General features: G+C 35.2%; 5 protein-coding genes across 5 annotated transcripts in view; 4 read left to right on the top strand and 1 right to left on the bottom strand.

Moving 5' to 3' along the window:
• The window catches only part of LOC100639497 (uncharacterized), a 1,176-nt gene extending 504 nt beyond the window's left edge, over window positions 1-672 (top strand). Inside the window, exon 3 of the mRNA XM_020000388.1 lies at window positions 6-672. Within this exon, the coding sequence (XP_019855947.1) occupies window positions 6-583 (578 nt within the window). The 3' untranslated portion in view covers window positions 584-672. The remainder of the gene's footprint in view (window positions 1-5) is intronic.
• A 109-nt stretch (window positions 673-781) lies between these two features.
• Window positions 782-2,247, top strand: LOC109584593 (uncharacterized protein At1g10890-like). Its single transcript, XM_020000387.1, has 4 exons — window positions 782-1,204; window positions 1,256-1,372; window positions 1,431-1,615; window positions 1,693-2,247. The coding sequence occupies exons 1-4, from the start codon at window positions 782-784 to the stop codon at window positions 2,198-2,200; spliced, it is 1,233 nt and encodes a 410-aa protein (XP_019855946.1). The 3' UTR covers window positions 2,201-2,247.
• Window positions 2,223-11,740, bottom strand: LOC109584599 (hemicentin-1-like). Its single transcript, XM_020000405.1, has 12 exons — window positions 11,536-11,740; window positions 10,265-10,561; window positions 9,756-10,034; window positions 8,722-8,903; window positions 8,166-8,286; window positions 7,591-7,875; window positions 6,950-7,252; window positions 6,284-6,553; window positions 5,757-5,917; window positions 4,972-5,089; window positions 3,315-4,224; window positions 2,223-3,219 (listed from the first exon to the last, which is right to left on the bottom strand). Exons 1-12 carry the CDS (start codon window positions 11,624-11,626, stop codon window positions 2,322-2,324), a joined length of 3,915 nt encoding a protein of 1,304 aa, XP_019855964.1. The 5' UTR covers window positions 11,627-11,740; the 3' UTR covers window positions 2,223-2,321.
• Window positions 11,741-15,321: 3,581 nt separating this feature from the next.
• Window positions 15,322-19,054, top strand: LOC105313877 (serine/threonine-protein phosphatase 6 regulatory ankyrin repeat subunit C-like). The gene is made up of 7 exons (XM_011407649.1): window positions 15,322-15,499; window positions 15,559-15,654; window positions 15,706-15,756; window positions 16,307-16,842; window positions 18,600-18,651; window positions 18,720-18,881; window positions 19,050-19,054. The coding sequence occupies exons 1-7, from the start codon at window positions 15,322-15,324 to the stop codon at window positions 19,052-19,054; spliced, it is 1,080 nt and encodes a 359-aa protein (XP_011405951.1).
• A 131-nt stretch (window positions 19,055-19,185) lies between these two features.
• LOC109584600 (85/88 kDa calcium-independent phospholipase A2-like) lies at window positions 19,186-22,047 on the top strand. The gene is made up of 2 exons (XM_020000406.1): window positions 19,186-20,057; window positions 20,522-22,047. Exons 1-2 carry the CDS (start codon window positions 19,215-19,217, stop codon window positions 21,983-21,985), a joined length of 2,307 nt encoding a protein of 768 aa, XP_019855965.1. The 5' UTR covers window positions 19,186-19,214; the 3' UTR covers window positions 21,986-22,047.
• Window positions 22,048-25,781: the final 3,734 nt, after the last annotated feature.

The following is a 25,781-nucleotide window of genomic DNA, read 5'->3' as shown; positions in this document are numbered from 1 at the left end:
CGGTCTGAAGACACATATAGCAACAGCTTGGATACCACTTATTGATGCCAATAAACTTAATGGTTGCATGCAAATGGTCAAAAGAGGACATCGGGCTGGTAAGACTGCTACTCATACCTGCTGTGCTGGAGGTACTTGGTATGTTGATTTAGCTGAGGAAGAGATGGAGAAAACTCTTGGAGTTAATATGAAGACTGACGTGGTCACTTGTGAAGTACCTTTAGGCGGAGTCCTCTTTTTTAGCAACTGCATCCCTCACAGAAGCCTTGAAAATTATTCCAATGATGTACGCTGGAGCCTTGACCTTCGTTGGCAGCGTCCTGATGAACCTAGTAACTTCTTTGGTCTTAAAGATTGTATAGTAATGCGTTCAGAAGATAAACCCAGTAGTTCTATTGATTGGGAAGGATTTGCATCTGTGGATCGCAATAAGCTTCAGATGGGTTTTGAAGGTGATGAAAAGGAGTCCGATCCATTTGATACCACAATACATGGTCCATGGATGGAGAGATGGGGTATTACTCACACTAACAGACATACTGAAGCATTTCTTGCCAGTTTAAATTCACACACAAACAAATAATGGTTTTTTGAAGCAATGTTATTTTGTTACCTATTGCTGTATGCTATGATTTTCCTATTTTTCAAAGAAAAAAGTGAAGTAAAACTCTAGAACCTCGAAACCACGTGATCACACGTGATATGAGTATACGAATAGATTTACGAAGTTTACAATAGATACACGGTTTGTTGTCATGACGACAGTGTCTTATAATCATTAATGGCGGTCAATTTTGAACTATCTTCTCTTGGTACAGAAGGACATCTTCTAAAAGATACTGAAAACGAAGAAGATGGGAGAGGAACTAAAGAGCAGGAACCTATTAAACACAAACCACCTCCATTTTTAGATAGAAAAGATAGCCGACACGTTTTAACACCTAGGAAAGGAGAGTCTCTAACAAACACACCAAGAAGTACTCCAGCATCCTATAAAAAGAGAGCCAGTGCATCAGTAATAAGGAGAAATAGCTCGAACACTAGTTTTATGTCAACTGGGACTTCAGGTGATTCTGTCACTGATGAGCTACTGGATAGAAGCTTTACTGACTGGCTGGAAAAGAAAGAGAAAGAAAGAAAGAGCCTTAGGCAAAGGATAAAGGAAGAAAACATTAGGAAAGAAGAAGATAAAGCATCAAAAGAGGTAGATCTATCTTTATTTGCTCAGTGCGGATGAAATTGATCGTAATAATAGGCTTTAATGAATGAGAAATCAGCTAAAGCCGTTGAAAAATGGAGACTGGCAAAGGAGATTGTTATAAAAAAGCAGAAAAAAGAACAAGAAATAATTAAAAAGAAAGAAGATGAAAAAGTGAGCAAATGGTTCATATATTGCTGGCATATGATGACAGCAACTCAACACAATTTAGAAACAAGATGTAATTGAGAAGGAACAGAACTCTTCTGAAATAGCCGAGAAATGGCGACAAGACAAACTAAGTGTTCTGCAAGAGAAAAGGAGAAAAGAGAAACAAAAGTTGCTTGAAGCTGAGAGAGAGAAACAAGCAGAGGCAAGAGAACTTTTGGAATCAGCAGCAGAAGCCTTTAAATCATGGTGAGAGAGATTATTGTTATTGTGTACAATATATAGAATTCATGTACTTTACTAGAGTAATTTATTGTAATGCATAGGAAACATGGTAAAGACAAAATATTGAGAGACTCTGTAATAAAGAAAAGTAAAGAGTCCAAAGAGCAGGCCCAAAAAACAATCCTCCAAATCCAAGAGAGACAGATACAGTCTCATAATGCCTATAAACAATGGAAAGTAACTAAAACTAGAAAACTAAAAGAAACAAAGACACTTTTCACTTATAATCCTAACCCAAGACAACCTCCCAGGAACAACAAATGGAGACCAGCAAGAAGTGTGCAATATAGCTACCCCAATGATCCCACAATAAAAAGAACAACTGATAAACTTGAATCTACACAAACAAAAGAGGACTCTTACAGCAGCAGCTCGTTTGAAGAAGAGAGAGAAGAGAAAGAGGGAGATACATATTCTGAGCATGATTCAGTTGATGGTAGCAAGGACGATGATAATTTGAGAAGAACAGGCCAGTTGAAAACCGTAACTGTGTGCTGTCAGACATTAGAGTACTGGTGTACATGCAAAGAGAGAAATATCGAAGAGTAATTTATCATAATTCATATCACTATTTTCTGTCAAATTTCTAAAATTAATTTCATAATTTAATATTAAGTAGCACATAGAACAGCAACTATAAAACAAAAAAATTAAACAATAAAAACAAGCATTAATTATTTTCTACAGCAGTAGGTGTGACAATGTCTTCATAACAAGAGTTATACCATGCTGGAGGAGTAGGTAAAGTAATATCATTACTATTACTAGAAACATCATTACTGTCATTAGCAGGACTATCTATTACTACAAACGAATCTAATATAGCTAGTTGATCCTGCTGGTTCCTCTTATCGCCAGGTAATGGCTCGATATGAGGTGGTATAGTAGAATCATTAACACCATTGAATGGTTCTTCATAAGGTGACACTGGCGGTGACACTGGAGACCCTCTGACGTCACTGGTTGAGCTCACGGGCTCCATATAAGGAGATATTCTATGAAGATTATCAGCAGATGGGACCGGCTCTGTATAAGGAGAAGATGCCAAAGGAGAGAGCCCATTGCTTAATGGTACAGGGACAGGCTCTACATAAGGAGAGACTGATCTTGTCAGTCTACTATCAGTAGGGGGTCTCTTTATTGTAGCACTAGACTCAGTGAGAGTTGCATACTCATGGTGTTCAAACGGTGACTCATATTCATTACTATTAACATTAGTAGATGATCCTATCACTTGTACTTGCGTTACTCTCTTTGTAGGCGATGCATCTCCGTTACTATTTTTAGCAGCAGAGCCAGTCGCAGTGTTACTATGTCTAGCCGGTGGCTGTCTCTGTAGTGTAGTGAATTCACTGTAGGGAGCGATGACATTCAACTCTTCGTATTGAGGGGGAGGAGCTGAGGTAGACTGAGAAGGAGAATTGTTAGTTGATATTTGTAAAGAGTTTACTGTGGATGGCTGGATACTGGCATATTCAGACTCGCCTTTATTGAACGATGTATCTTGAAAACCGGATCCATCAATTTTATCACCGTCCACATTGGCATAATTATAGTTTGTTAAATCACTAAAATAAAATAAAAAATAGCAATAATAATTACAGTAATACATAATGCAAAAATTGTTATATAATTACAGTAATAAAATGTAGACATAGCTTACCAGTCAACTTGATTCGATTTCTCTTTCTTCTTTTTATAGCAGTAACAGAAGATGTATAGCCCGACCACTATTACAAGTAATAGCAGTGCAATGATGATTGGGATGACAATAAAAGCAACTAGAGTCCCAGTATTGGTCCCTGTCGTTGGTGAGGCAGTAGGTGTTACAGTTGTTATTATAAGAGTAGACGTTACAGTTGGACTGCTTATGAGGGTTGGTGTACATGAGGTTGGGTCCGATCCTTCTACTAGTAAGTTACAATCAGTAGCCACTGGTAGCAGGTCTTGATCTATTAGTATGGTAGGCCTCTGAGTCCACCAATAAGACAGGGCAGCGTAAGTTGATGAAAGGTGGCTGCTAGAGGTTATATCAAGGACAGCAATAGTTGATTGATTCTCTGTGCAACCTGTTGTAATCATATCGAGCTCGAAACTACAGCTGCTGCATAATGAGTGAATGATGAAAGATAGAGAAGAAGTTAATTCTGTTATAACTGAGTCGTTTTGACTGCAATGTACAGTAGGTAAATGTAATCTTATAATAGCACTGGTGGCTCCTGACGGAGGAGTAGGAGGAAAAGGAATTGGAGGAATAGTTGTACCAACATTTGTTAATGATACAGTAATATTCTTAGACCCATAGGTATTACTAGCTTCACAATGATACTGTCCTGGAGTGTCACTCCAACTAACAACAGCTTTGATGACATCGCTACCTTCACTTGTTATTGTATGAGATTGTAATCTTGTACCATCCCCATCCTTCCATTGAACAGCGGGTCTAGGCCAACCTCTTGCAATGCAGCTGATATTGCAGTTGTTGTTCGTTGGGCAGTTGAACTGTATTGGATTTGTATTGGAGACCAGGTAGCCAGGGTGTGGAGAATATACTGAATATATGTTAGGAGATGCTAAAAAAATAATAAAAAGACACGTTAATTATATAGTATAAATTATAAAATTCTCTCGCAGCCAATTTTGACAATTAAAATACGCTTGGCTTGATTTTGGAGCAGCTTTAAAAATTTGTAAAAAATTCCAACGTGAGCAGAATCAACTCAAACTTTATACACAACATAAATACATGTATGTGTATCAAAAAAATTATAAAAATTAAAAATTCTCTCCTAGTCATTTTTGGCATAATTTGGTCAGCGTCCATGTACTACAGTACAGGGTCTTTTACTCAATTTTGGAGCAAATTAAAAAATTTGTAAAAAATCTAATTTTGATCAAAATCAGTCCAAATTTTCTATGCAACATTAGAACATATATATGTATCAAAAAAAATTATAAAAATGGAGAATTATTTTCAAGCCATTTTTGACAAATTACCCTATTCTATGATATACATGTAGTATTTGGCTAAATTTTAGAGCAGCTTTACATTATACCCTGTAATTACAGTACTTTAATACAAAATATCATAGGGCACTTTTTTTGAAGGCTGTAAATTTCACAAATTGGCCCGGCCTAAAAATCTATTTTGCGGTATAATTTTTGCAAATTTATGCCATCTGCCATCTTTTACTGTAATAATTTTATTTTTACACAAGTAATTTTCGTAAATCTTTAAAAAATTGTGAAATCTGAAAAATTTACAGCCCTCAAAAAAAGGCACCCTTCGGTATTTAGTACATGTACACGTACATACTTACCATAAATGCTAATGTTAATAACAGCAACAGATTGACCCACATCATTAGCAGATACACAAGCATATACTCCTTCATCTGTATACATGGTAGGCCTAGTCCAATTTAGTAATCCTTTATTCTAAAGGGAAACATAAAAAAAACAAACGTATTATCATATTATACCAAATATGGTAACACAAAGTACATGCATAAGTGAGAATTCTAATTTTATTATTGAGTTAGCATAATTCCCAGGTGGTGTCATGAGGGGAATAGCCTTCTCATAATTTAAAGAAATGCTGTAGGATAGATTGATCAATACAAGTTAATACTGGGTCGTATATTTCAATAAATCGTGGTCACGGTTGTAAATATTTTAATGGACGCGTGTGTGTAACATAATACGAATATATTTGCATTCAAAATAAATGAAATAATTGTCTAATGCACACAAAAATGATTTTAAAATTATTCTTTATTACTTATTGTCATAACAATACAGCATGCACGTACATGTACACGTACATGATGTACGTTGATATGGGATCTGTTTAAATTCCATTAAATATCACCACAAACATGAGCACATACAACATACTGCTCCTTGGTGGCTGCATAATCCACTATTGATTACTACACCAAGCTATAGGGCCTAATGGACACTACTGCTTCAAGCTAATAGAGACTGTTTCATAGTAACTGATGACAAGCTAATTAATACTACTATAGGTTACTATGGAATGCTGTAGCTACATGTACCACAGTAGTATTACTATGGCATGAAATCATTACAAATCATCACTTACTTGATGAATCCCATTTGGTAGTGTTGTAGAATTATTATATGTCCAAGTAATGTTAGGAGAAGGAAAACCATCAGATGTGCAGTTGAATAATGTCCCTACTGAGCCATCGGGTAGTGATATATTAGTGCTAGTAATGTTTAGTATATTGGCTGTAGGAGGATCTAGAATATTGTATGTGTGTCAAGAAAGAGTCATAGAAATGTGCGTGTGTGTTTGAAATGAATGAAAGTGAATTGTTTATTGTTTATAAAAGAATAATAAAACAACAGAACTGAGGTTCACTGCACTGCAATGATTTACTAATAATCAACGTAAAGTAAACGTTCAAAGCCCTGTTAGACAAACTTGTTCTTAGCCAAAAATAACTGCAAAACTAAGAATTCCCATTTTAAAGGTAACCCTGTAACCCTACATGCTCTCGTAGAATCAGCATCACTAAAGCTTAGCTAACACTGCACAAGGTGCTTTTAAGTACTTTGTAAACATCACACATGGTCACAAAATAACAATTACCATACTACACCTACATTTTATTTGAAGCTGCATTGACTGATTGGTAGTTCCCACATTATCTGTTACAGAGCAAATATAAAGACCGGAAGAGCCTCGTCTAGCATTATTAATCATTAATAAAGGCTCTTCACTCTCCAGTAGAGTCTCAGTGCCATTACTGGCAATGAAATACCATGACAATGATATAGTGTTCATTGGTAGGAGATCAGTGATATTGCAATAAAGAGAGGCATTAGCACCTTCTCTGATGATGTGAGGACCTTCAATGTTAACAATGAGGGAATCTAGAAAAAATAACAAAATATTATAATCCAATTACAATAATAAAGTAATAGTAATAGGAATAGGAATTAAATGTCAAGTAACAGTACTATAATTTAATATAAATAATAATAAATCAATGAGGTGAGAAAGGAGCAGATATTACATAGGTGGTGGCCTACATGTAGATTTGAGGTCAATCTTTAAAATGAAAGCAGTTTTTAAATGATACTAGTACTATACGACTATGATCCAACTAGCATTAGTAGTTTAGTACTACTACAACAGTTACTGGGCTACACACTAGCTTATGCTGCCAATGATACTTCCCTTAAGGCTATATGCTCAGCTCTCGTTAATTATCAAAATAAGAATAAACAAATGCGCTTTAATAAAAATAATTAGCATTTCCTTAATACCTGGATAAGTGACATTAATAATCACACTGTTATCTCCATTGGTAGTCATAACTCTGGCTGTGTAGCTGCCTATAAGACTGGACCCTTGTCCTGTTATCACTAGAACAGTGTTGTTTAATGCCAATGTATAATAATCTGGTGTACTGTTGGTAGAGATAAGCTGGTCGTTATGGTACCATGTTATATTGTTAGGGCTTGGCAGAGGATCTGAACCATCAACAAAGACTCTAATACTAACAGTGATACTATTAGTAGAACTTGTTATTAGTATAGTAGAACTGGGAGTATATATAGCTGGATTATCTAACAAAAATAATGAGACTAAATACATTGTGTAGACAAATTAATAGATACAGTACTTGCAACAATTGTCATTACGTCAAACGTCACGTACATCTACATGCACAAACAAGTTTGAGTTGGCACAATTATGCATCCATATTAATAATAATAGCTGGGGGATGGACACCAACCAAAAATATTAAGGCTTGGGTTTGTTAATGCAAGCAGGTTGATTAACAGCCAGTATAATGTTTACAAAAACAGTTCAATGATTCAGAGGCATTAACATAGATACATGTAAGGATTCAACAATTTACTGTAGTTATTAGCACAACATACATAAGGCTGCATACACTTACCACTGGTCACAAACACACTTCCATTAGCACCAGAGTCTGAAACACAGGTATACAACTCTCCACTCATCGGGCTGTGAGTGAAATTTAAAATACCCGTCGACGACTGGTAAGGGACGCTGGTATAAACAGAGGGCACTGGTTCGTCGTTTGAAGTGATCCATGTTAGATTACCTGTACCTTGACACTGTATGTAAAATGAAGGAGATGGAGTGTAGAGTAGGAGCGATGATATAATGTTAGAGATGTTATTATCCCCTTGTGGGAAATAGAGATTACGTATGCCACCTGAGAGGGATAATCATGAGATAATGACATATATAAATTATACACAGACCCAGTAGTGACAGTATACATTAAATATGTGATATTTATGTACACAGAAATACAATATAGATATTAATGCATACTAAAGTAACATAGTGAAAGTACATGTACATAAAAGGTACAATAATATCCATGTATGAAATAACAGAAAAAAGGAAAATGTATAGACATATATACACACTATATACTCATAACAAATGAAATCAGAGGAAAAGGGACTCAGACGTATCACATCTAGTGTGAACACATACCAGTAATATTTACAACAGATTCATTTGATGATGTAGAATTTGTTCCATCAGTAAACGAAGCATTACAATAATACACTCCACTGTCAGCCACACGAGCATCAGGGACCGTTAATCTTGATGACTACATAATGATAATAACAACATGATATGTGTTCAATTAACATGATATTGATACCATTAACATGATATATATTTCAATAACACAATATGTGTTCCATTAACATGATATCGATACCATTGATGAATTATATCACTACACTGTTCATGTGTGTCTGGTTGCATGCGTGTGTGTGTGCTAGATGCTAATAAGGGATAATGTACAAATCCTGTTTGCCCTGCCTTAATAATAGCAATTGACATGTGTTTTAATGATCACATATGGGATTTGTTATCATTAATACATGTCAAGGTGGTGTTTCCCTTAAAGGGCGAAGTACACAACATTACACTTGAATAGTGACAGGATTATAATACATGCATAACAACACAGCATCAAAATTTGAAATATGTCTCAAAAGGTCATACATTTACACAGTACACAATAGCCTAAACTAACCTTTGCAAGATCAGTTGTCATTGTATAAATGATGCTTCCTTCAGGCAGTTCTGATCCATCGGATCTAAGCCAAGTGATGTTAATTATATCCACTGATCCAGTTACTGTACAGTTCAAAGTAAACATAGTCCATTCAGTTAGACTGAGTGTAGTCAATGGATGAGCAGTGAAGCTAGGAGGGGCTACAAAAATATTTAAATATTTATGTAAAGCTAATAGCAACAAAATCAAAAGCCACAACTATCATTATTATTATTATTATTATAACTTTTGCTAATAATTATAGGATGGCAAGTGGACTCTTTTATATGTACATGTACATGTACAATAAAAATTAGAAAATTGTATATTTGTGTTCATGTAGTTAGACTCTCAGATCATCAATAATAATCAATAAATGAACACTATAAACAGAATCACTGCAGGCACAAAATAGAGGGCAGTCTGACGCTACTAATCGGCAGCATTTCTTTGTGCCTGATCCCCTTACAAAACATTATATCATTACTGTGTGTACTAATATGACAGTCATCAATATCAAAGAGTGAATAGGATTAGAGTCTACCTGATAAACAAATGAATGCTCTCATTCATGCACAATGAATGATTTTCAAAGGCTTAAGGTCAGTTCAAATTGCTTTATGTTACAACTAAAAATATCTGCAAATGTTCAGCAAAAAGTAGTACAAACAAGAATTGGGAATCTTTAAATCTAGCATTTGCGTATACTCCTGGTTCTAAAAGCAACCTTAGCATTCATTCATTTGTATGTGTACCAAAATAATTTTGAATTCTTTTATATATTTTGAAGCATAAAATTTTTGGTAAATTATAGGTGAAAGTGAAAGAGGGACACACTCCATTAATAAACTGTACATAAAGTGAGAATTAATACACGTGTACATAAGTGCAGACTTACAGAGTCTCTCTACATACATATTAGCAACGTGTCCAAAAACAATACAAAAACAATAACTAAGCCTCAATATACATGTATAATATGTCACATAGCATGTAAATATATGCACACTTACTGAGTACTATTAGTCTCGTTGTAGCTGATACACTATCCTTCACTGTTATATTATAGTCTCCATCATCAGATGCATCCACTGACTGTATGTTTAATATTCGATTATCGAAAGTCAAATTATATTTAGCTGATGAGCTGGTAGTAATTAGAGTGTTATTAAAGGACCATGTTATGTCAGTAGATGTGATGAATGGTTCTGATGAGGCATAGAACTCAATGGAAGCATTGTTACCAGCTAACACAGTGATGTTTTTATGTATGGACTGTACTGCTGGATTAGCTAGAAAAAGAAGAGAGATTCTATTAAATAAAAAGATTCGCTTCTTAAATGTTTATCATAAAGGGGGTAAACATATCTAGAAAGCTATTGTCTTCATTTATACAGATAATTGTATTTTCAAAACAATTTCCGAGTTCATATGGCAAGATTATGGTAAACACTGATATCTGTCATTTCACTTTAAATAATGAAATCCATCTCTCTCTCTCTTCTCTCTCTCATTCACTTACTAGTAGTTATCATTAGAGAAACTGAGACACTATCATTGTGCCTACAAATGTATATTCCTTCTCTATCCATTGCTGGAGTAAAGAAAGAGAATCTAAGGCCTGGAACCATACCAGAAAGTGTACTTTGTGATCCTCCTAAGCTAGCCCCATCTCTCTGCCATACAAGAGAGCTACCGTAAGTTACTGAAGTGCAGTCAAAGTAATAGTCTGTATTGACTATGTAAGTCGCTAGACCTTTCACAATTTGACTGACGGTTTCATTACTCCTTAATCTTTGCCTGATGATCAGATCATTACCTGGATTATGAAGAGAGAACAAAAATCATTATAATAAATACACTAAATTTATTGCTTTTAAGTCTAAATCATGTAATTGAAGACGATTGAAGTTTAGTCATCTTTCCAACCTGTGCCAGGTATAATTCCATACAAAACCACCAGAACAAACATATTGCTCAAGTCAAAATATGGAAGCCAAAGAAGGACATCTTGTTGCAAAGAGTAACAAGTGAACAATAGAATCAATGCAAACTAGGCTCACTACACACACAGAGCATGCATGAAGAATGTACCATGTACTTGCATGTGCACTTTGTGTGGGCTTCAGTGATAGCTATCGTACTCAAAAAATAACAATTACTGAAAATTAGAGCGAGACTAATTAAAATGTGAGAATAAACTAAAAGTTGCCGTGAGAAGCAATAAGACTTGCTGTGAATATAATTATTAGTGTATGGAAGGAAATAAGACTCTAATGTATTGTGGTTAAAGAGATGAAATTACATACAGGACTGACAAACACACTCACACACTTAATGACCATGAATAATGAGATTGATTAGCTTTTTAACACATTATGGAGTATAACAAGAAATTCTGCACTCTCTTTCAAGCGCTAGTGATGCAGATGTGTGAACTACTAGTATGTACACCAAATTTAATAACAAGAAGTGGCTATGTATTGGGTCTGTATAATGTGGTAGAGAGAGGCTGGGCTATTAATAGGCTTTGGAAAGTACAGACCACAAGTTAAATGTAATTTTGTTGCACTGTATGTTATCATATCACTCAAGCCTTAATGCTACTACACTATTGCTGAGTGAGAAAGCAGCCACAAAATAAATCCACAAGTATTTTAGATCTAGTAACTATTTTGCAGTCATGATGGACTTGCACCATCGCAGCAATTTCTAGGATTAGAGAGACACACATGGACGCTCTTGCTACAGAAAGTGTAGCTCGCACGCATCATTACCTCTCAGTGCACTCACCTGTAACTGATGGATACTGGTTTGATAAGATGGAGAACAGCAGCAGCAATAACACGGTCCATTGGTGAGAAGTAGTAGACAGCCTCCACATTTCAAGAGTAGCAGGGAATTAGAGAAACAGCGATGACAGCAGATTAAAATTATGAGAATATTTTGTTATGTGGGAGTCTGGGAGACTGGGACTGGGAGAGCTGACACTACAGTAGTCAAGTTGTACTACTGTCAAAAATAAGTGATTTGTCAGGATGCCACGCCTCCTTCATTATAGATTTACTAGCCCCGCCCAACTGTCCTGCTAGGCGGCTGCTACAGCTACAGTGCGAGACTGCGAGCCGTCCCAGTGCTTCTTTTTAAAGATAATAGTGCAAACCATACAAAGACAAAGGGAGGTTTTCTCAGTTTTTGGCCTGAGGGCCGGTGGCCCTGCTTATTTATTTGAGCTATGGCCACTTCTGTGGTCTCCAACTTAGGTATCTGAGTGATAGTTTCTATTTCGGACACACCCCTCATTGTGTTTTTGCATATTAGGTGTAAATGATGTTTGGTGTGTGGAGAAATTATTGAGTAATACCAGTCACTTTCCAGTGATAAGATGGTATGAACTGGGAAAAGAATTAGGACTGAGCAAGAATATGCTGGATGTCATTAAAAATAATTTTCGTTATGATGCATCTTGCTGTTTGACCGAATGTCTCGACAAGTGGTTACGTAGAGCTGATGATGTAGACAGTAAACGAGGGGCCACCATTGATTCATTAATAAATGCACTCGTGTCTATGGGAGAGAATGCTGTAGCTGATACACTGAGTCAGTTATGTCACGTACCATATATATATATATATATATATATATATACATGTACTTTGTTATTATTCTTACTGTAGAAATTCACACTATTATAGAAAATCATTTGCCTTCCCTCTCACAATCTCTCTGTGACCCTTTAACTATTGTGTATCGATTGCATTATGAGGAGCGTATCCTAACAAGAGAAGTGGTCACTATGGTAGAGTCTGCTAGTCCCTCTATTCCTAATCAACGTGAGGCTCTATTAACTGCTGTCAAAGAAGCTGTGCAAAATTCCAAAAGTTTACAGACATTTGCTAGAGCGTTATCAGTGCTACCCAATTCTACTAATGTGCAACTAGGATTAGCTATACAAAAAGATATTAGTGAGTTTACCATATCGTAGAAAATTTTAGTGGCCCAAAAATTTTGTGGATCTGTTCAAAAATCAATTTTGTGGCTTTAATTTTTGTGGTTTTCTACTTTTCGCCATCTTGAACCGTATTGAATCAATTTTACAGATTTTATTTTCATGAATTTTGAAAAATGCGAAATCCACGAAAATTTTGGGCCACAAAAATTTCCCACTATACGGTATATTATTTTGCCAATTTTATTTTAATGCTTTTACTTTTTAGATAAATATTTTCCTTCTCCTAAAGTGGGTATTGAGCCACAAGGTAAGTAATAGTATTATAGTAAATATATTTAATTAAATATTAGATGGTGAAAACATGGATGAAACAAAGTCACCATTACCCATTCAAGCACTGCCTACACCATCACCATCTGGTATGTACATGTACATGCACATATGATTTTATTTGCACTTGCAGTAACTGTATGAGTAAGTAAGCATTGTTTTGTAACAGTATAAGTGGCTTTTTCTTTAGATTCTACTGAAAATACAAAAAGTGGTAATAATTCCTCCACTTCCCAATCTTTATCACATAGTAATTATAACATCAATATTAATTATATTCATGATTATTATATAGAAGTACGTGTGCCTTTTTGGAAAGTAGAGTTTGAATCAATAAGAATATCTTACGGAAGGATGTTTTACAATGTTAGTAAAGTTGTTCAGAGGAAATCTCCTTTGCTAGAAGATATGCATGAAATATTGAATTATTGTACTAGCAACACTCTTCTTAGACAAAAGATAGCTGGTTGCTCAACTGTTTCTAGCATCATACGTCTTCTTCGAGATGAGTGTTCACTGACCAAAATTTTTCTTCTGGAGTGTGTAGTTGAAGAGTTGGATATTACTGAAGCTAGTGAACATATTGTGAAGTACAAAACTGAGTTGAAGGAATTTTGCAAGTTCATCAAAATGGAACTCCATGTAAAAGAAAGATTTGATTCAGTTCCTCATCTTCAATGTGAAACACTTACTTTTACCTTTGACTGGAAACCTGAAGATCACATGTTGCAAGATATTGACGATATTCTTACAAAAGTTTCTGGTGGTAGACTGAATATCAAGTACTTGGAGCCTGGCAAATCAATATCAGTCACTTGCTCCTTTCCTTTCTCTGATGTTGCGTTTACTGTATTGAGGATAATACAAAATTTTTATATACTAATGGGACAAGAATTAAAGAAACTGACTATTGGTAACTTAACATTATGGAGGAGACAAGATGTTAGACAAAAGGTACATCATGAAATTTTGATGAATAGTTAATCATGTAATTATGATAATGTTTTTTAATCAGGAACTGCACGAAAAGAAGCATGACGATCTTCAAGATACCGAGGTCAGTTATTTTATTTATAGTTTGTTAGTTTGTTTATAGTTAATACAGTTTGTTTTTTTTAGTTTGTTAAGTATATACTGTTAACACATGATTATTTTTCTGTTATATTTTATAGCTTATATCTTTATTTATACTTGAAGAGAATCATTGTTGGCTAAGACATGCTATCAGTTGCAAAGAGAAGGTACATGTATACAAATACACAGTGCATATCCAATATGCAAAAATGAATGTTATGTTTTATGTGCTTTTTTGTCATCTCATCATAGGAAACAGTTGAGCTAAAGCAAGAGCTATCTGGCATTTTGAGACATTTAGATAAGGTTATTTTATAACTTTATGTATGCATCTTCAGCTATTTATGCTTATTAGTCCGCATAGGCTTTAAGATTGAAACTAAGTATTGTGTATACAGTGGCATAGTTAAGAACCAACTAAGATTTTGGACTTTCCTAAAATTACACAATTAAATATGAGGGTTGGAAGTATTATGCTCCATCTCTTTGCCGAGCAACCAAGGCATAACAATGCCTGTTTTAATCTTACAGAAGTTATCTTAACTTAAGAGTGTTGTTTGAAAATTTAAGCATTCACTTAGACCATATAGTTTTCCAAAAATTTGGCCCGAACAATTTTTATTACATTGATTTGATACATATTGATAGTTTTACACTATAAAGCAAGTGTGAGCTCACTGAGCTATAATTCTGGAGCTATAAACATCTTTTATAAAACTAGCATAGCCCATTTTTTTCATTTCCAAAAATTGGCTTTAAAGTATCTCTCAATTTTTTACATGGATACACGTATATTGATGTCTTAGAAAGTTTCACAAAAAGCACTAAATGTATAATATGAAATTATTATTATTATTGTGCCTTGTTATTATTATTTAGGAAGAATTGGTGTCATTTCAAAGTGATTCTGAATCAATTGAAGAAATTAATGTACAGTCACACCTCCCTCTCTTTCTCTATTTTGTGTTAATTATAATTATCATTAATAGGAAAAGGATATAGAGTTAGTTGATGAATTGACTATACTGAGGTCTAAATTTAATGAAGTGGAAAAGAAGAACAAAGAGCTATGTCATACATTAGAAGGAACAAAGATCAAGCACTGTGCATCACTGTCTACTTCTAGTTTTAATAATTCAGGTTAGAATAGCTTTTATCACCATAATTACACATGATTATGATACATGTATAAAATTAAAGCTGCTAGCAAAGTGAGAAGAGGAATGAATTTTGAAATTGATGACTTGAAGTTTCATCTTAAAGCAATGAATAGTCCAGACTATCAACCATTAGTAAAGAGTAAAAAGATGATACAGGAATTACAAGAGAAAATAACATTATTGAATATGGAATTAATTGTGAAGAGAGAACACAAAGAGCAGATGCTGAAAGAGATATATGGTAATATTTTATTTATTATTTTGTATTTGATACAATCACTGTTGTTGTTGTGCATACAGAGACAAGTAAGGAAATTGAAGATAAGGTACAGCCCTCTCAGGAAGTGACACCGAAATCAAAAGGTGATGATCTGCAGCATGAAGCGCAATTAGCTAGTAATTGATAATGGTGAATGTACATATATTACTGTTACATTTTATGAATAGGTAAAACCAATGAGAAGTTGCTATTAGAAGAAGAAATGGGAAAAAATTATGGTAAGGACTAATGTTAATTAAATTGTGTCGTAATAATAATAATAAAATATAATAATAATAAAAAAATAATAATAATAATAATAACAATTTATAAAGAACAAGTTGATATGTTAGTTAGGAACAATTTAATACGTTAAGTTAGTAAAATATAAAATTGTCGTTGATGCTGAGCCCATCCTCAAAGCTCATGCCTCTCCACTTGGTACGGGAGCCTCGAATACAGAGATGGGTTGCACCAATTAGACATACAATAACTGAATAATAATTGACATTCAATTTATTAGAAGAAGGCCTATTGGTGAAGTAGTTTATATGTACATGTATGTCTGTATGTATGCATATCTGGTGAGGGTGGAGCCCCTTCATGTTTTATATTCTAGTATATAGTAATTGGGGAAAGCCCTTTCTTATGAGAATTTCTGTATGTATGTATACATGCATACATTTGGGGGTGTGATTAGTAGTGTGGTCAGAAGGCAGAACCCCCTCAATGTTTTACATTCTTTCTAGTATCATCATTGTTATGGTAAACCCATTTTATTATTTTTAGAAACACAGCTATTAAATTCATTTAAGGATGGCTATTATGATGATGCCATACATTTATTACCATACATCAAAAACCACAAACAGTTACGACTTCAATTTACTATTAGAGCTGGTTCATATCAAGTGGAGGCAAATTTGCTTCATATGGCTTCATGGAACGGCTGGTTAGGTATCATAAAAGATCTCATTCTTAAATATGACTATGATCTACAAGAAGGAGATAGTAATGGGAATACCTGTCTTCATTATGCTGCAATGGGTAATCGTGTTGATGTGATGAAGTATCTTATTAATGAACATTTCCAGTTTGTGGCCATCAATAAGGATGGGTGGACACCTCTTCACACTGCTGCTTTTTATGGTCATTCTGAAGCTGTTGAATATTTATTATCAACTGGTAATTTTGATCCTTTGCATAAAAACAATGAGGGGAAAGCACCACTACAACTAGCTTATAAGACCGGAACTAATACTCTTCCTATCTTTAAAAGTTTTGGTAACATTAAAACATCACATCCAGTTGATTCTTATGTTAACGTTCTTCTTGTGGGTAATCCTGGAGCTGGTAAAAGTACTCTTAGTCATGTCATCAATTACACAGCTACTGGTTCTTTTGTTCTTGGTTCCTTTAGAAATGTTGGAGGGGTAGTGGCCTGTACTGCTGGTATCATTCCTTATAAACTACAACACAGGACACTGGGTAACATCATTCTTCATGATTTTGCTGGCCATTCAGATTACTACTCCAGTCTGTGTGCTGTCATTGAAAATCTGTTACAAGGTTCTGGTGCTGTGTTTTTGATAGTAGTCAATATATTAGAGAAGGAAGCAGTCAAACAGCTTCATCAGTGGCTAACTGTTGTGAGAAAGAAAGCTCTTATACAAGGCTGCCATGTTATTGTAGTAGTCAGTCATGTGGATGTGATAAGTAATACAAGAAGGAGAAAGGAAGAAATACAAGAGATAATTGTTAGGGAAAGGTGTGATAGTGTCTTCTTAGATTGTCGTAAGCTTGGTGGGAGTGGTTTGGATTCCTTCTTCAATAAGTTGTCTAGTGCCTGTGAGTCCATTCGTAGTACAAGTGGAAGGAATTTAAGTCTTTATTGTCACATGATGTATGGTCTACTGGAGGAAGGGAAAGAGGATATACTGACCCTCTCTGATATAATGTCTGCTGGTAAGAACAATGATGATTACTTTATACCAGATAAGAGAGAAGATGTCTTGGATGTTCTTCATTCGTTGCACTCAACTGGTTTGATCAGTGTTCTTAAAAGTGAAGACAAGGTATGGGTTGTTGTGAATAAGGATATATTACTAACTGAGGTGGATGGGATTCTCTTTGCTCCAAAGACATTCAAAGAACACGTTGACATTGCTAGCAATACTGGTATTGTTAGTGTGTCTGGTCTGACCAGACTCTTCCCTAAATATGATCCTGACATGTTGATCTGTTTCCTGAAGAGCATGGAACTCTGTCAAGAATTGAATCCATCATTCCTAAGAATGACAAACTTGATAGCAGGAGATAGAGAGGAGACAGGAGACAGTGCCTCAGAGACTCAAAGAAGAGGAGAAAGGTTGTTGCACTTTCCATGTCTTTTGTCTACTGATAGACCTGATGAGATGACTAGTCAAGTGTACCAGTTTGGTTGGTGTCTACAGTGTACTAGTAAGCATCATTTCTTTCCTCCTCGATACTTCCACATCCTCTCATTACATCTTGCTTTCAAGTTTTGCTTATCAAAAGGAAACAAGGAATTAGCTGAAAAATTGAGTCGTAAATGCAAACTTTGGAGTAATGGTCTTCACTGGTTTGATGGTTATGGTGTAGGATCACTAGTAGAGATTGTGGATGAGAGCCAGTGTGTAATAGTAATGATGTCCTGTGAGAAAGGTTACAGTGACAATATGGTGTCTCTAAGAAGAGATGTGATAGGAGAGGTAATGAGTGTTTATAAAGAATCCTGTTCTAGTCTAGAGGTAAAAGAGTTTGTTATTGATCCTAAAGAACTAGCCTATCCTGTGAATACACCAAGAGAAAGGACAGTGTATGATGTGAAAGATATACTGTCTGCTATTGAAAAGAGAGAGGAGTTTTTAGTAAAGTTTGATGGTACTAAAGGTGAAAAGGTGAAAAAGATCCTACCTGATGAATCATTATCAGATATTTGTAACCTGTCACTATTAGGAGGACGTGATATTAAGGTAACAATTACTGTGCACAAACTTAAATACAAACGCCAAATGTAATAAGATGTAAAATTTATTGTATTATTATTATTATTGTATAGGAATTGACTCCAATGAATGAATTCAAAACACCATTGACTCCAATAAAGCTAGGTATGTTTGTCAAGTATGTAGTAGAGACTATGTGTATGTATGCACATTATTAATTATTTTGTTTATAGATATTAAAGATCTTGATATTGCCATTGAAGAGCTAACAATACTCGATCATTTACCTTACCATATGTGGTATGAGCTCGGTCTTCAGCTAGGACTCTATCAGCCTAGACTAGAAGACATCAATGAAGATAATAATGGAAACTCTAAGGAGTGCTTCATACAGTGTATGTCTGCCTGGTTAAGAGGAGAAGATAAAGTGAGAAAGAAAGGAGGTCCCAGTTGGTTATCATTAGCTACAGCACTGGATATGATCGAAGAAAATTCTATTGCTGCTTACATTAGAGATAAATATTGTAGTTCTGTTTATTAGAATTTTTGTTTGTTGCTAATAGTATGAACTAGTGCTTGCTATAGTGTTAGTGTTGTTTGTTGTTGCTACTTATATATTAAACTATTAGGATTTTCAGCTATAATAATAATATTAGGTTTTTATTGCTGCAGTTTGGGCGTGGCTGCTCTAAATTAATTGATTAGTACACTAGCGAGGCTCTTCTACAATGCCGTACTGGGTTAAGCACTACAAGAGGAGAGATGAACCAAGAGACTCTGTCCTTATTCAAACCATCCCTATAAACTCTACAGCTTGCTCCCTCGAGCTTTTGTGTACGAAACAAGAAAGCACTTTCCCACCTTCTCTAAGCAATCTCCTGCCCTCTCCCCGGCCCTCCCTTCAACAACCAGCAGCAGCAACAGCCTCACCTCCTAATCAAGCAATAGATGAACGAACCCATGTATTGCTACTGTCCCGTAGGGAACAAACGACTCTTGATGGAGGCAGAACACTCAAGCTATATTCTTCTAAGACTAGGAGCAAAGCAGAGACGGCCCTTCACACCATTACGTGTATACTCGAGTCATTAGCACCAGCTCTTGATCTCTGTCTCTCCACTGACCTCCTCTCATTATTATTATTACCATCTCCAAGAAGAATCGAGGAATTACCATCTCTAGTAGCTCAATATGCTGTGAGTGCTAAACAAAACCAGCAAGAGCTCTTCTCACTAGCCAGACTACACATTAACAATCAGTCCATTCTTTACTTGATGTGTGAGCTGACCTCAATGAAGATACTCAACGACTTGCAAACTAACGAAATCGAATTCGATGTGTGTCATCCTGTTACCGGGGCAACGCTCGTTCACATGGCAACGCTACTAGGCGACGAAAAATTAAGCGACACATTGAGATACCTCAAGTCATCAATGAGCTCTGAGGATTATTACAAATATATTAACAGAACTTGTAAATATGAATATATCACGACAGGAGGAGGAGGAGGAGGTAATGGAGGAGGAACTAATGTCACTAATGGAACTGATGGTTTGCTATCAGTTGATAAGGTAAGAGATTTATAATACATGCAAAGGATCTGCTCTCAAGGTGAGCATCCACTATGCAGCATTGTTGCTTCCAACTTGTGGTCAAATCTTTGATGTGGTTGGGCAACATGCTGCATGAAGTAGAGTATAGAGAGAGTCTCAACTTGATGCACAACCACATCAAAGGTACTGGCACTAGTGGATGCCCACCTTTAATCAGTCCTTATTTTTATCTTATTGATGTTGTCTTATTAATTTTGCCTATTTAAGTGTATGTGTAAGTGTGTGTGCATTTAGTGTGATTAGTTTATGTTGTATTTACTATCAACAGCCCTGAGAGAGATCACAGGAAATTTGATATTTTTATAATTGCTGACACTAGCTGCCAAGTGGTGATAAGGAAATATGATCACCTTAGACAGTTTATTTATGAATATTATTACAATACTACTATTATTAGTGTTATTATTATGTCTTCTTTATAGTTGCTAAGAAGGAGTAGCTCACCATCAAACGATTCCCTAAAGCTAGGAGACATCACTCCATTAATGACAGCAGTGAAGAGGAACAATGTTAGGACAGCACACTATCTACTAGTATCTGGAGCTGATCCAAACTACCAAGAACCACTCAATGGCATGACTCCATTACACATTGCTGCACACATACCTAATGTAGCAATACTGAAGCTATTACTGTCATTTGAAGCAGATATTTTTGCTACTAACAAAGCAGGCAAGACACCATTAGACATTGCAAAGGACAGTAATAGTGAAGACTGTATTGCTGTCATGGAAAAGGTAGCAGCCTTGAGAGATAAAAGGAAAGAGATTCGTAGCTCAAAGATGACAGTAGTAGAAGGACCTGGCAATGACTCTGTGGCATTATTATCAATGGATGGTGGGGGAACAAGAGGATCTACTTGCTGTTACACACTTTATTATATTGAGCAAAGAATGAGAGAGATAGCAAGAAGTAGAGGAGAAGAGGGAACAGAGACGACCATTAGTCCTGAGGATATTCACATTAGACGTTATTTCGACTGGTATGCTGGTACTAGCATAGGATCGTTATTTACTAATATGATGGCTTATAAGGATGGAGATTCCAACTATGTGATGTCTTCGCTGGTCAATAGCAGAATAGAAGCTTTCTCTAGCAGTAGGATATATGATGGGCCCACACAAGAGAGGATTAGTAGAAGGTTAGTTGGAGACAGAGATATGAGGAGTATATCGAATCCAAAAGTTTTAATAACGACCACACAAGCAGATCTGCATCCACCACAGCTAATATGCATCACTAATTACAGGGAGGATCCTGGGAATGGAAGGAATTGGAAAGCATGGGAAGCAACCAGAGCCTCCAGTTCAGCTCCTTTATTCTTCCCCTCGTTTGAAGGACGCTACGTCGATGGCGGGATCTTAGCTGTAAACCCAACCCAACATGCTCTTCATGATATACATGTTTACGATAATCGTAAGATTGGGCTAGTACTCTCGCTGGGTACTGGAGTATTTAAACCAGCTCTCAGTGATACAGGCCTTGATGTTATGAAGCCACGCCTCTCTCACTTTATTTCCGATATACACAGCGACATAAAGTTTGTAAAGAGCCTGTTAAGAATGCTAACGGCTAACATAGTGAATCCCACTGACAGTGTGTTACATTCTAAGGCATGGTGTGAATCCACAGGTGCTATTTTCCATCGTCTCTCTCCTCCTTTATCTGTTAGACATGAGCTGGATGAGAAGAGTGATGAGGCTTTTGTCCTCTTCTTTTATGAGACCTATCTTTATCTACTGGAGTCTGAAGATGCCATTAGTAAAATATCGTACCAGTTATTGGACCATGGGCCAAGATGGAGGAGAGAGGAGGAGGATGAAACAGATGGAGAAACGAAAAACAAAATGGCTCATGGAAAGAAGTTTAAATCAACTTGGGTGTAATGATTTATATAATAATAGTAACTTGTTTATTAAATTTTTTTAGTTACAGGTATTTATATATATTTATTTGTTGATTATATTTATTCATTGATAATTTTATTTATTTATTAAAATTTTGTTGGGCTAAAAACCATGCTTAACACAATTACAGTGAATAATAATTATATAAATAAATCTAATAATAGCTATAGTGTTATAACTATGTAACAATAATAATTATTACATATAATAGTTATTTTAGTCATAATAATTGGTTAAAATTTTGGAGGCTCTTAAGATAAAATGCTGCTAATAAATAAAACAAACTAAAAAAATAATTAAATACAGATTTCTCAATCGAAAATGTCATCATCATCATCGTCATCGTCGTCATCATCATCATAATAATAATCAGAATAGTCTGAATCAATTTCCCCTCCAGACACCATACTGTTGTTTCTCCTCAGCATGTAGTTGTCCATATCAATGGAGCGACAGTGTCTAATGGCATAAAGTAATCTCTCAGCTAACACAGCCTGGGAGGAGTAGGGAGGTAATCTTAACTGGAAGAAACAAGTCTGGGCTGTTGGGAGACCGTCTAAAGTCTGTAATAATAAAGAATAATAATAACAATAACAGGGATATTAAATAATAATGATAACAATAATCTCTCTCCTCACCTCCTCAAGGTCTTGTATGGTAAGGTTCATTCCAGCTACCAGTTTCCACATTGGAGGAGCCAAGTGAAGATTAAGAGGTTCTGATGCCAACTCCACACAAAATTGGTGCTTTCAGGATCAAAACAAACCTAACAAACTTAAAAATAAATAAATAAGTACCATATCACACTACTGAGTCAGAAAGCAGCCACAAAATAGATTGGGTAGATCCACTGGTTAGATTATTATTATTATTATTATTTTATTATTATTATTATTTTATTATTATTATTATTTTATTATTATTATTATTGAAACTTCACAGCACTAGTATATACAGAATTACAATTTGCAATAGTTAAAAGAAAGTTAGAAGTGCTGAAGGATTGCAACAACTAGTGTTACAGCCTTAGAAATAGGATTTAAAATAGAATTAGACTAGATCTATTGCTTCTGTATAACGGCAGCAGCTACCCTCCACCATAATTATAATTTAAAAGTAGCAGAGAATCAGCGATGACAGCAGTCTAGTATCTATTGTTATGTGGGACCATCTATGGTGGGAGCTGCACTGCTCAATGTTTTTGATCTCGGATGTCATGCTCATACGCCGGCTGATCTAAAGTCCATTTCCGGTTCGTTGCTCACCAGCTCCACCTTCTTGTACGTCTACTTCGCTGTAAAAGCTGTGCAGTCCTTTTTGCAGAATACAGAACATAGAATAAGGGAAGAGGTTTTTGATACAAGGAAAATAGTTTTTGGCCCGAGGGCCAGTACAGTGGCCCTGCTTGTTTACTGGAGCTATGGCCAATTTAGTCTTAGGTAAAATGCTCTTTAATTTCTATTTCAGACCCGCCCTATAAGCTTGCTTGTGTATTTTATAGGTGTGAAAGACTTAAGTGATGTACATGACTTATTAAAGAAATGTAACTTTCCAGAAACGAAGTGGTATGTGTTTGGACTGAAACTAGGACTGCAAAAAAATACACTGGAAATCATTGAAAAGAATCACCCCCATGATGTATCCCGCTGTTTGATAGAGTGTCTCTCTGAATGGTTGCATAGAGCTGATGATGTTGACAGTAAAGGAGGAGTCACCATCGATTCGTTAATAAATGCACTCAAGTCTATGGAAGCTAATGCTGTTGCTTCAGCTGTTAGACTGAGTGAGTAATAATTATTACTGACTTTTATTCTATAATTGCATGGAATTGTAAACTAAGCATTCTATACATTAAATTATGATTAATTTTGTATGCTTTCTTTGATGTGTACTTTTTTCTACTGAGGATAACAAAATTGCCTCTACTTCCTGTTCTAAGAAAATTTTAAAATTTTGTTTGCAGTACTATTCTTTAAATGTAATCAGTATCATAACAGCTCAATTGAATTATAAATTAATTAAACAAAAAATTATTGCACTGTTAACTCGATATACCGTAAATCTTCTAAATATTCAACACTCTAACTCCGTCAAATTAAATATTTTTTTCCAAATTTTCACACAATTACCTCTAATTATTTTATTATGCAAATTACTGGCTGAGTATTTTAATTTCGACATAATCCTCTTATTTCGGCACATGATTGACCATGTGCTTCAGTCTACCTTACCAAGCAGTTGAGACTTTGGAATGACCCTCCCTCCAATTTAGTCAATAAAAATTATTTAAAAGTAAAAAAAACATTTTTAACCTCTAATTTTTCAATATTACTGATTTTAAGGTGAATTTAATTTGCCGAATTTTTAGAAGATTTACGGTAGTTTGCTCTTGAGATAATTCTAGCTATTAGACGTTGTTATTCAAGGTCTCACTTGCCATGCTTTAGAAGGCTCTAAAGTTTTACTATTAGCCATGAATATAGATTTATTAGTATACTTTGAATGTTAATTGACAAATCTACATTGAATTAAGGCATTGAAGCACTTCAAGAAGTGTCAGAAATTCGGCATGAAAAGACCCAATTGATAAGTCAAAGGCATGATAAAATCATTATGATAACAATTATTATGAACTACTGTACTGCTACTATAATTCACAATGAGGGGAATGTAATGTTTATTTTAATTCAATGAATACTATACAGCTATCGTAAGAATCTTTTATTTTGTAGTAACACCATCTGCTCCAACTGCTGCTACTAACAAGCAAGGCTATCCTCCACTCTCTCCTATTGCACTAAAGGATATACCAGATGATAGACCAAAAGTATCTGAATTGATAAAGTTTTATGAGTTGTTAAAGAAAAAGGAACTGGAGTTTCTACCACTGCTTGATGCTGATACTATAGAAAAGATTAGAAATGCTGTTAATGATTATGAAGGGATGTCTCTTCTTATAAGAGCAATCGATGAACTACTAAATGAAATGAGAGCTACCAGGATAATAAAAAGTAAAACTAAAATAATGCAATTATTGATATTATAGTAATCATATTACACTTTGAAATAGGCCCATCACAAAAGAGAGTTGAGACTCTTTCATCCCCAGAACTTGAACCACAACAACCATCACTAACTACACAACCTCCAGTGACAACACCTATATGTAAACTAAATCATTCACCACAAATTCAGCCATGCCAATCACAGCTAATGCATGTTGACCCTCATTCTTTTTCCACTACAATACAACTCAGTTCAAAGGAAGAAGTTGCTGAAACGATTGAATCACTGGATTGTCAGTTTGCTGGTCTTGTATTGGAAATAAGGAAACGTTTTGATGAACTTGTTTTAAATAAGAAATTGAAGCCAGGTGATGTAGCAATGTATATAGAAGAATGTTCAAACTTAAAGTTATCAGAAAACAACATGCATGCTATATTTAATGCCATCAAACCTCGTTATTACTTCTTTGATTTTTGGTTAATCAAGAGATTAGTACACCAGTTCATCCCCTCATCAGATCTTCATACAAAGCTCAATCAGTATAGTGTTAGTGTTGACAAATTTTCAGAATCATCAAAATTGAAAGACATACGATCAGCAATCAAAGAAAAATTATCAACAGCCTCACTAACAACTAGCTATCACACAAAACCAGTCATCATTAAGCTGACAGACAAATGGGAAGAAATGGTACTACAAAATTTGAAAAGAGTTCTTCAGTATTACTTTAGTGAAAAAATAGCAGATATTTTCACTCTAGTAGATATTG

Source organism: Amphimedon queenslandica, unplaced genomic scaffold, assembly GCF_000090795.2.
Source record: "Amphimedon queenslandica unplaced genomic scaffold, v1.1 AMPQUscaffold_13194, whole genome shotgun sequence".
In the NCBI taxonomy this organism is placed as follows: domain Eukaryota; kingdom Metazoa; phylum Porifera; class Demospongiae; order Haplosclerida; family Niphatidae; genus Amphimedon; species Amphimedon queenslandica.
The sequence above is the reverse complement of the archived record's forward strand: the minus strand, read 5'-3'. Positions and strand labels throughout refer to the sequence as shown.

What these genes read in the sequence shown, in the direction of transcription:
- LOC109584599 (XM_020000405.1), bottom strand. Translation starts at nt 11,626, where the DNA reads ATGTGGAGGCTGTCTACTACTTCTCACCAATGGACCGTGTTATTGCTG. An exon ending in ATCTGTTGTAAATATTACTG is followed by an intron (nt 7,876 to 8,165) that starts GTATGTGTTCAC and finishes TATCCCTCTCAG; the next exon opens with GTGGCATACGTAATCTCTAT. An exon ending in TATTAACATTAGCATTTATG is followed by an intron (nt 4,225 to 4,971) that starts GTAAGTATGTAC and finishes TTATTTTTTTAG; the next exon opens with CATCTCCTAACATATATTCA.
- LOC109584593 (XM_020000387.1), top strand. Translation starts at nt 782, where the DNA reads ATGGCGGTCAATTTTGAACTATCTTCTCTTGGTACAGAAGGACATCTT. An exon ending in AAGATAAAGCATCAAAAGAG is followed by an intron (nt 1,205 to 1,255) that starts GTAGATCTATCT and finishes TCGTAATAATAG; the next exon opens with GCTTTAATGAATGAGAAATC. An exon ending in AAAAGAAAGAAGATGAAAAA is followed by an intron (nt 1,373 to 1,430) that starts GTGAGCAAATGG and finishes AACACAATTTAG; the next exon opens with AAACAAGATGTAATTGAGAA.
- LOC109584600 (XM_020000406.1), top strand. Translation starts at nt 19,215, where the DNA reads ATGCCGTACTGGGTTAAGCACTACAAGAGGAGAGATGAACCAAGAGAC. An exon ending in GTTTGCTATCAGTTGATAAG is followed by an intron (nt 20,058 to 20,521) that starts GTAAGAGATTTA and finishes TCTTCTTTATAG; the next exon opens with TTGCTAAGAAGGAGTAGCTC.
- LOC105313877 (XM_011407649.1), top strand. Translation starts at nt 15,322, where the DNA reads ATGAATTTTGAAATTGATGACTTGAAGTTTCATCTTAAAGCAATGAAT. An exon ending in AGAAATGGGAAAAAATTATG is followed by an intron (nt 15,757 to 16,306) that starts GTAAGGACTAAT and finishes TATTATTTTTAG; the next exon opens with AAACACAGCTATTAAATTCA. An exon ending in ATTGACTCCAATAAAGCTAG is followed by an intron (nt 18,652 to 18,719) that starts GTATGTTTGTCA and finishes TTTTGTTTATAG; the next exon opens with ATATTAAAGATCTTGATATT.